Source organism: Monodelphis domestica, chromosome 6 (assembly GCF_027887165.1).
Source record: "Monodelphis domestica isolate mMonDom1 chromosome 6, mMonDom1.pri, whole genome shotgun sequence".
NCBI lineage: Eukaryota > Metazoa > Chordata > Mammalia > Didelphimorphia > Didelphidae > Monodelphis > Monodelphis domestica.
The window spans coordinates 72,134,820-72,144,404 of NC_077232.1; the positions used below are offsets into that span (position 1 = coordinate 72,134,820).

Sequence of the window (9,585 nt, forward strand, 5' to 3'; positions counted from 1 at the left end):
CTGGATTCACAGCATGATTCTAGATAAAGGACAGTTGATGAGCTCAGTGGGCAAGTCCAAATTGTGTTGGGATTGGGGATTGAGGGAGAGAAAAACATTAGGTCCTTGAAATGTAGTATACTGAAACAAGATCATGAAAATTAGGAGGGGGGGAGCTGGGTGGCTCAGTGGATCAAGAGCCAGGCTTGAGACAGTGGTCCTGGGTTCACTTCTGGCCTCAGACACTTCCCAACTGTGTGATCCTGGACAAGTCACTTGATCCCCGATTGCCTAGCCCTTACTGCTCTTCTGCTTTGGAATTGATTCACAGTATTGATTCCAAGATGGAAAAGAAGGGAGAAGAAAAGAAAAGTGGGATAAGGAAAGGGAAAGAGAAGAGGAGAGGATCACAAAGAAAAAAAAGAGATTGTAGTTAGTGGGGCAGGCTGGAAAGAAGGTCCCTTCTTTCTCTCCCTCTCTTGCCCTGAGAGATGGGGAGGAGAATGGAACGGAGGAGGGGTGCTGCCAGCATCCCCATTGGAGCTCTTACCTGAGCAGGCTCTAATGATGCTAATCCTCCTCCTCTCTGCCTCAGCCAGGAACAGAGAGGAGAGGGGAGCCCATTACCAACCTCTCCCAGATCTATACACCAATCCCATAGCAAACGGCCCCTCTGGTTCCTCAGGTACAGCATGCATAGCCTTGTGGCCTTCACAGGGAAAGGTAGGCCTGACCTGATCACACCCTGTGCTTGAGTTCTAAAAATCAGTCCAACGGATACAGCATGGCAGAAAGTCACTGATTCCTATGAAAAAGCTCTTCCCACCTACAGGGTAAAGGACTTTCTGGGCACACTATTTTAGAGGCAGCTGTTGGCACTGCAATTAGAACTCCGAGCTTGGAATCAGGGAGGCCTCAGATACTTGCTAGCTGTGTGCCTGTCATCCTCAGTTTCCCCAACTATAAAATGGGAACATGAATAGGCTCCGCCTCTTGGTTGTTTTGAGATGGTGTGTAGAAAGAGCTCAAGAAAGTCCCTGGCACATGGTGCTGAGCACGGAGAATGCTTTTTCCTTCCCTCCCTGGGAGAGGGGCCAAAGCAGAGATGTGGGAACGTGGGCTGGGCAGCAGCATTCTCAGTGATGAACTTCTCCCTCCTTCTCACCCCTGCAGAGCAATGTTTCTCCTTCGGAAGTGGTGCAGTGGTCCAACCACCGAGTGATGGAGTGGCTGAGGTCCGTGGACCTGGCCGAGTACGCCCCCAACCTTCGAGGAAGCGGCGTCCACGGTGGCCTCATTGTGAGTAGCACCCCCAGAGTGCAGTGGGCTGGGAGCCAGGCCCCTCTGCCTCTGCACCCATGGCCCTCCAGGCAGTCCTGGAAGAGTGGGCTGGGGCCAGGGGAGAGGCAAGAGCCATGGCCACTGGAAGCCCCGGGGTCCCAGGTTAAAGTCATCCCAGGAGCTCTCAGATCCCCGTTTAGCAGCGAGTCTCTGAACAGACCCAGTGACCGGCTCTCTGAAAGGCTTAAGAAGCTGGAAATTGCTACTCCAATTCACATGGCATGTTTTCATGGGGCTGGAACCAGTGACCATATTTTACCTAAGTGTAATGTGGGATAGTATGAATTCAGAGACGGGGTTCATGATTGGCACTGGTCAGGACCTCGCTGCAGATACATAGGAAAGGATTCTAAAGGAGGCAGCAGAGCCAAGGGCACACATTCACCTCCACCATTTAAGTCATTTGCTAAATGGCCTGGAACCGGGCCCTCTAATGGGCTTTGTTTTCAAAGTGGGAGATGACATCCAGGCCCTTCTCATTCTAGATCTGATCTTACTGTATACAATTTCTTACTTACAGTCAGCCAGAATTAATATAAATGAGACTTTTTTTTTCTTTTTATTTATTGTGAGGCAGAGCAGACAAAATGTCTGCTTAGTCCAGTTCTGCTGAGCCCATGACCCAGTCCTTATGGTCTTTCCCCAGATCCTGGAGCCCCGCTTCAGTGGGGACACTCTCGCCATGCTCCTGAACATTCCTCCCCAGAAGACGCTCCTCCGACGCCATCTAACCACCAATTTCAATGTCCTCATCGGGCCCGTGGCCCAGCAAGAAAAGAGAGACATCATGGCGTCCACGGCCTATACGCCATTGACCACCACCGCCAAAGTCCGGGTAGGTCCCCAGGCGCGCGCTTCCTCCTTCCCCTAGAAGGCCTTCCTCATTATGGGGACGTTGCCAAGTCCAGCCCACCAGCACCCTAAGGTGCCTGGGGGTGATGAGGCATTTGGGGCCTTGAAGGAACTCTTCTCTTTGGGGGTGTTGTAGCTCTTATGACACCACCCCATGCCCAGGTGTAAGAGGGTTAATGCAGTTGATCACTTGGCACTCACTGTGAGGGATGGGAGCGTTCTAGAGCTTTTAGTCCTCAGTGAGGACTGCAGAGATGGACCAGAGAAAACACTTCTCTACAGGACCAGTTAAAGAGAATTCCTTAAAACTCAATCAAAAGTTTCCTTGTCCCTTCCCCAACATGTGACTGGCTTACGTAGAAGCCAGCTCTGTTTTGTTAGTGGGTATGTTAGTGGGATTTGGGCCCTGGTTTTCCCCATTGTGCACTACCTACACATAGTAGATGCAGAATAAATCTTTAGTGAATGAATAAATAAATAAATTCATTTCATATTCTTCAGCATGCCTCTTTCTTAGATCAATAGGTAAGATTTATTTTCTCTTTTCTTTGTGTGTGTGGTTGTGTTTTAGCCAAAGAAACTAGGATTTTCACATTTTGGAAATATGAGGAAAAAGAAGTTTGATGAATCTACAGACTACATATGTCCCACGGAGCCCAGCGAAAGCGCAAATGGCAATCACAAGGCTTATGGAGGCCACAGCCACCGAGGCCTCAGTCCCAGCCCTGGAGAGGACCTGGACAAACTGGATCAGGTGGGATACGTCAACTGATGTGCCTGTCATCTCAGCATCTCCGTGCCAATCCCAGAGCTTGCAAATAACACCGTGTTACCTGCCATGTAACTCCAGCCTCATCTGCATGAACTCACCAAGAAAAGCCAGCCTATAGAAACCCGGAAGCATTTTACCTTGACCCCAGATATGCCAGGCAACTGTTTGGGGGAGGGGGGTTGCAGGGCTGGTGTTTTGTTTTGTTTTTTTTCTCTCGGTCAACACTTCTGTCCCAGCCTCTCTGGGATTCAGTGCCTTTCCTGAGGACAGGCTGTTCAGACTGTTACTAGAGACCAAGAATGGAAGGAAAATGGTTTTAGGATGATGGTTTTTTAAATGATTCTTAATGCCCATACCCTGCAGAGTCTGCACAAATATAAACACTATTTTCATTTTAAGATGTATTTAAGTGCTATGAACATAACTATAAATAAATGTATACAATTTTGTTCTAGTTAATTTGTACAAAGGATCGGGGATAAATACACACCCACACACATACTCTCTCTCTTATTGTGTCCAGCTGCATTGCAAACACTTGAAATGTGTCCCCGAGTTCTGAGGAACCACCAGCAGAAAATGTAATCAAAGAGGAGTTCTAACCTGGCCGATTGTTTATTTTAATGCAGAGGGTGTTGCTTCTTTGTGATAAGATAAATAATTAATGTTCCTCTGAGAAGCAAAGCACTCATGTAGAGTTTTTCCCTGTAATGGGGCTTTCTAACCACTATACAAATGGAAAATGGAACCTCGAGCCAGCAAGGCCCTCCATGGCCCTTGTACACAGTACGCTCAATATTGGAGGATGAGCCAGGATTTCAGTGCCCAGCCGTGAGGAATGCTCATTTCCTCCCCATCCTGCAGCCTTTCTGCTTCACAAGGACTTGGGTCCAACCCCTGCCCCCAGCCCTCCACATTCCACCCCCTCATCTGCACCAGATGGCCCTCAGGTTCCTGGGCATTTCCACATCGAGAGCTGTGGCCTGAAGGGGTTGGACAAGTTGTCGACGCTGGGGTGCCTTCCAACTTTATCTGTGGTCCCATTTTCAAAAGAGAAAAGCAACAGGCAGCATTTTGTCCACCTGTTTTGTAGTAGCTAACACCCCTCCGGGGAGCATTTCCCTCCTTGTAAATGTTGTGTCTGTGTTTGGAGGATCTCAAGGCCCCCAGCTGCTCGCCCATGTTTGGGGCTTATGGGGAAGGTGGACATGCTCGCAGCTTAGCTACTTCAGGACTCAATTTTCTCATTCTAGAATGGGGATAATAAGAGCTCCCTCCCCCTACCTACAGGTCACCCAAGGTACCTTCCAGCTCTCTTCTCCCACGTTCCTTAGAAGTAGCAGAGTCTCAAGGCAATAATTATCAGCAATTAGAAGCTAGAAGCCTGCCAAATCCTTATACAGAAACCACTTTCTCTTTTTAAATTACACGTGTTCTCTTCAGTCCTGTTCTGCCCAGGAGGGCAGCCTGGCCCTGAGTAGGAACTCCCTCTATAGTGACCACCTGCCAGTGATGGGGAGCTCATTACCTCCTGGAGCAGCCCATTCTTTGACAGAGCTCCAATTAGAGAGCAAAAATGGTTTTTCTTCAGTCTGCAATGCTAAAATCTCTATGCACCTTCTCCCCAACATCAGGCTCCCCAAGCCAAGCAAGTCCCATCTTGGAGAATTATCGATTTCTATCTGGAATGGGCTTCCTTGGCCTTTCATTTTATGGGTCACCCAGCTAATGTCAGATGGGATTTGAACCCAGGGTCTTACTCAGTCCCTCTCAGGGCCTTCCTCAGGGCCATCAAGTCTTCCTTTCTCCAGGTTATGCTGAGCAGAGACAGCCCCGGTAACAAATAACACTGGGCTTGAAATCAGAATCCTGCTTCTGACACAGCCCTGAAACCACAGGCAGGTTACTTGACTTCCTTCCTCATTGTAAATCAGAAATAATCCTGGCGAGTCGCTGCCTCCACGATAGCAATGACAAAGGCTCCAGAGAAATGGGAGAAATTCATATTGTTCCACATGGCCTGATATCAAGGCCTTCCACCATGCTTTCAGGGGTGTCTGACTCTTTGTGGTCCCATCTGGGGATTTTTTGGCAGAGTCCCTGTACAGGTTTGCCGTTTCCTCCTTCAGATCATTTTATGGATGAGGAAACTGAGGCAAACAGGGTAAAGGGACTCGCCCAGGGTCACACAGCTGGAAAGTGTTTGAGGCTGGATTTGAACCCAGAAAGGTGAGTCTTCCTGACTGCCCTGGCTGGCACCAGCAATGTCCTTCCCACCGTGTGGTACCCACCAGTGAGCACACTAACACTTTGGCTATGACCTGGCCAGGGCAGAGAAGAGCTGCCTCTGCCTTCAACCTGGCTTCACACTAATCTTAACAAAGCCTAACGTTGCATGGACATACTTGGCTCCCACGTCACTTTTTGAGACTGAGTTTGCCATTAACACGAACTCTTTGTCCCTTCCACGTCCCACAACCCCACTGCAAAGCCCCGTCTCCCCTCCCTGTCTGTCCGTCCACTCTTAAAAGCCCAGGCTGTGCCCAAGTGTGGGTCTGTGCTGCCCTCTAGAGCGGAAACTGGGCAAGGCTGCAGCCTTCGAAGGGAGACAGCCAGACTCCCCTAGTCTTTACTCTGCTCTCCTCTAGGAGCAGTACGCCGTCCCCTGTGCTAGCTGGGGGGCACAGTCTGCTCCCCATTTCTTCCGGTCCACTCAGACTCGGAGCAGGAAGGGGAGAAGCTGGGGAATGGGCACCCTGGGCATCAGGACCCTGGTGCCCCTTGTCTGCCGTTGGCATGCTCTAATTGCCCTTCCTTCGGGGCGTCTGTGTTCGTGACCCGCTGTCTGTTGCCCAGGCGCTGGCATGTCATCATGCCAGGGGAGGGGGCTGTAATGACGAGACCTGGCTGGGACCGTTGCAGGCTGCTGCCTGGAAAGCTCCCTCAGACTTGGCCTCCATCTTCGGGGCTTGGCAGTGCCAGTGGTCCAGACCACATGTGGATGCCAATGCCATGAGTGTCCTCAAACGCAGAATGCCAGCCATTCAGTCTCTAACGGCAGAGTCCGGCCGGGGCCCTACAGCGAGCTGGCCAGAGCGTTGGACTGGCACAATCTTTAGAAATGTGGAGCACTAACAGGACAACGTCACCGCTCTGCCCCTGCTGCCACCTCCCATTGCCAGTGACAAATGGAGAGCGCTATTCCCTAGAACCTCCCCCCTCCTGGGGCTCTCCCAGGCACCTGGGCCCATGCCTGGGTCTGGGGGGCATCGCTGTGGCCCCACAAGGTTAGCTAGGCTTGAGTCTGACTAACAGAAAAGCATCCTTTGGGCATCATTTGTCCGTCGTTCTCCCAGAATTCCCTCCCCTGCGGAGAGTCCTGGGCTCTGGGCACCATGTGAATGGCTCCCTGCCTGCTCTGACGGTGCCGCTGAATACTTTTACAGATGGAGCCCTCGGAAGGGACGGTCCTGCAGATAGGGGTCATCTCCCGAGGCATTCACAACCTCACGGTAGGTACCCACCTTCCCTCATCCCGTCCCAGGATGGCATCGGTGGACCTGGCCAGAGCGGTGGCTGGAGGCCAGCCTTAGCAACTGCACTTTGCCTTTCGATTCGGTTCAATTTAGCAAGTTGAGAAGCAATTTCATTAATTAGCAAACAATAAATGAGAAACTACTGCGCGCCAGGCACTGAGTGAGGCAATCTAGAAAGATAAAACCGATGCATGGCTGGCTCTCCAAGACTAGACCAGGGAACCCTGGGAAGAGCCCTGAAATCAGACGGGTCAGATGACCTGGGCTCAAATCCAGCTGGCTCTTGTCCTTTACTCTCCTTGGGACTTTGGGCAAGTTGCTTTTACCTCTTTGGATCTCGGGATCTCAGTATAAATAAAACATTTTGTCCAGCTTGTTCTGAAAGGTAAAGTCATGATTAAAATTGCATGTAAAATGAGGAGGATCAACTAGATGACTTCTCAGGTTCCTCAGAGCTCCAAATCTATGCTCCTAGCCAGGGAAGACCCTCCAAGAGCCGATGGCCAAGAGGAGAGCATCACCTGGGCTGGGTAATGGGGGGCTGATTGCTTTGCTTGTGGGGCAAGTAGGAGCAAAGGAAAAAACAAAACCCCATCGGTCTGGTCCAGGTCATCCGCCATGCATGAGAAGAAGCCAATTCCCTTAGCCATGCCTGTCTGCGTGCTGTGATTCCATCCTTTTCAAGTGAGTCTGGTTCTGTTTCCATGACATTCCCCAGAGCTCCACAGCATCCTCCAACAGCTGACCTGACATGCCTGTCGGGGCAAACAGAGCAAAGGCTGTTCGTGTTACAGAACAAAATACATTGACTTTTTAGAGTCTTATTTGAGCCTTAATTAAGATTTCCATTCAGTGCAGGAGCTCTAGTGGATGGAGAGCCAGACCTAGAGACTTGGTCTTAGGTTCAAATCTGACCTCAGACACTTCCCAGCTGGGTGACCCTGGGCAAGTCACTTGACCCCCACTGCCCAGCCCTTACTACTCCTCTGCCTTGGACCCAATACACAGTATTGATTCTAAAACAGAACTTAAGGATTTTCTTTTTAAAAATCAATACTGGTGATAGTCTTTTCACATGTATTCCCTCTTGTTGTGAACAACCTGCAGAATTTCCATCACCTACCTACAGGTTGGCAGCAGCAGTATCAGAGGCATGATATTGCCTGAACTGGCAAGCCTAGGAGAGTGCCAGGGACTATTGCAGGGAGTTAGAGCTGGGGGTCAGGGAAAGGCTCAGGGACAGCAAAGCATCGTAAGTGATGTGTACTCCAGGGCTCAATGGCAGCCAGAAAACTCATTCTACTACCCTGGATCATTGTTTTTGGTATTTCATCCTTTTTCTGATTTGTGTTTTTGTTGCTGGGATTTTCTTTTTTACCCACAGCTATAATGGTCAGGCTATTCATTTATTTCCAACAAATCAATGTTTAAATAAACTTCTCATTTTAAAACATTTTGTCCAGCTTGTTCTGAAAGGTAAAGTTATGACTAAAATGGCTAATAATTTTTTATGAGAGGATAGAGAACAAGCTTTGGAATCAAGAAGACTCCGTTCAGATCCTGAATCAGACACTATAGTTGAGTGACTCCACAGGGGACTAATAGAGGCAGCCAGAGTTCAAAATTTGACTCAGACACTGGGCAAATGATTTAAACCTCTGTTTGCCTGTTTTCTGATCTCTTAAATGGGGATAAGAGTGCCTACCTCCCAATGTTATTGCAAGAATCAAATGAGATATTTGTAAAAAGCACTTAGCACAAGGCAGCTAGGCATCTCAGTGATAAAGAGCCAGACCTGGAGACAGGAGATCCTGGGCTCCAATCTGACCTCAGATACTTCCTGCCTGTGTGACCCTGGGCAAGTCACTTAACCCCCGTTGCCCAGCCCTTACTGCTCTTCTGCCTTGGAACCAATACAAATCTAAGACAGAAGGTAAAGATTGTTTTAAGTGCTTAGCACATTCCCCGGCACATAGTAAATGCCTTATAGCACATATTCCCTTCCCTTTACAAGAATAAAATGTAATAATATTTGTAAAGAATAAGGAGGTGGATGGGTAGCTCAATGGATGAAGAGCCAGGCCTAGAGAAGGGAAGTCCTGGGTTCAAATTTGGCCTTAGACACTTCCCAGCTGTGTGACCCTGGGCAAGTCACTTGACCCCCTTTGCCTAGCCCTAACCACTCTTCTGCCTTGGAGCCAATACACAGTATTGATTCCAAGATGGAAGGTGAGGATTAAATGTATACACACACATATATAATGCCAGAAAATTTGTGATATTCTTTACACACACATTGTGTAATCACAAATTCTCTGGCATTATATAAGTGCCAGCTGTCATTATTGTTGTTCTGATTCTTATTTTTAATGTTGTCACGTGTTCATTTGAAGTAGAACCAGATAGAAACTTTCTGAAACAGCTCTATTTTCTGATTTCAGCGACACGGGTTAGAAAGGTGTGACTTAGTTTTTTTTTGTTGTTTCCTTCGACTGTTGTGTACTTTCAGACTGGGCTGAACCAAGATGGGCTCCTGAAATGAAACTCAACTTCCATCGCCAACGACCAGAAGACCAGAATTGGCCAATCACCAAAGGCAAGAGCGCTGCCGACAAATGCCTCCGAGGACCGCCAAAAAGAGATGTGGGGGGCGAGCTGAACAGAGAGTGATCCTGCTAGAGTGATGGAATGATGTCACCGTTTACTAACAAAGAGTCACTTTGGGAGCAGTGATACAGAAGGCTTTGTGATAAATCAGATACAATTAGGTGCCTAAACAGGAGTCAAAATGTTTCAATTAAGTTTGCGGCAATGTTTGCTATTGACCAAAACCTTAATATATTTGTATTTTTGCAATGGAACTGGGGCTAGCAGCCTTTTTATTAGAGTTCTTTTTTTTCCCCTTTTTCCTTTTTTTTAAACCCTTGCCTTCCATATTGGAATCAATACTGTATATTGGTTCCAAGGCAGAAGAGCAGTAAGGGCTAGGCAATGGGGGTTAAGTGACTTGCCCAGGGTCATTCTGCTAGGAAGTGTCTGAGACCAGATTTGAACCCTTTCTAGGCCTGGTTCTCAATCCACTGAGCCACCCAGCTGCCTTAAAGT

General features: G+C 48.7%; 1 protein-coding gene across 21 annotated transcripts in view; it reads left to right on the plus strand.

Annotated features, from left to right (window-relative positions):
- PPFIBP2 (PPFIA binding protein 2) overlaps positions 1–9,341 on the plus strand; it is a 195,643-nt gene extending 186,302 nt beyond the window's left edge. For 18 of the 21 annotated variants that reach the window (XM_007496981.3, XM_007496983.3, XM_007496982.3 and 15 more), the window contains 5 exons: positions 1,153–1,278; positions 1,967–2,155; positions 2,744–2,926; positions 6,391–6,456; positions 8,990–9,341. In XM_007496981.3, the coding sequence (XP_007497043.2) occupies positions 1,153–1,278; positions 1,967–2,155; positions 2,744–2,926; positions 6,391–6,456; positions 8,990–9,022 (597 nt within the window). In that variant the 3' untranslated portion in view covers positions 9,023–9,341. Of the gene's footprint in view, positions 1–1,152; positions 1,279–1,966; positions 2,156–2,743; positions 3,399–6,390; positions 6,457–8,989 lie in introns of those variants that run through there. The other 3 variants (XM_007496994.3, XM_056802238.1, XM_056802237.1) reach the window with 1 other exon arrangement.
- Positions 9,342–9,585: the final 244 nt, after the last annotated feature.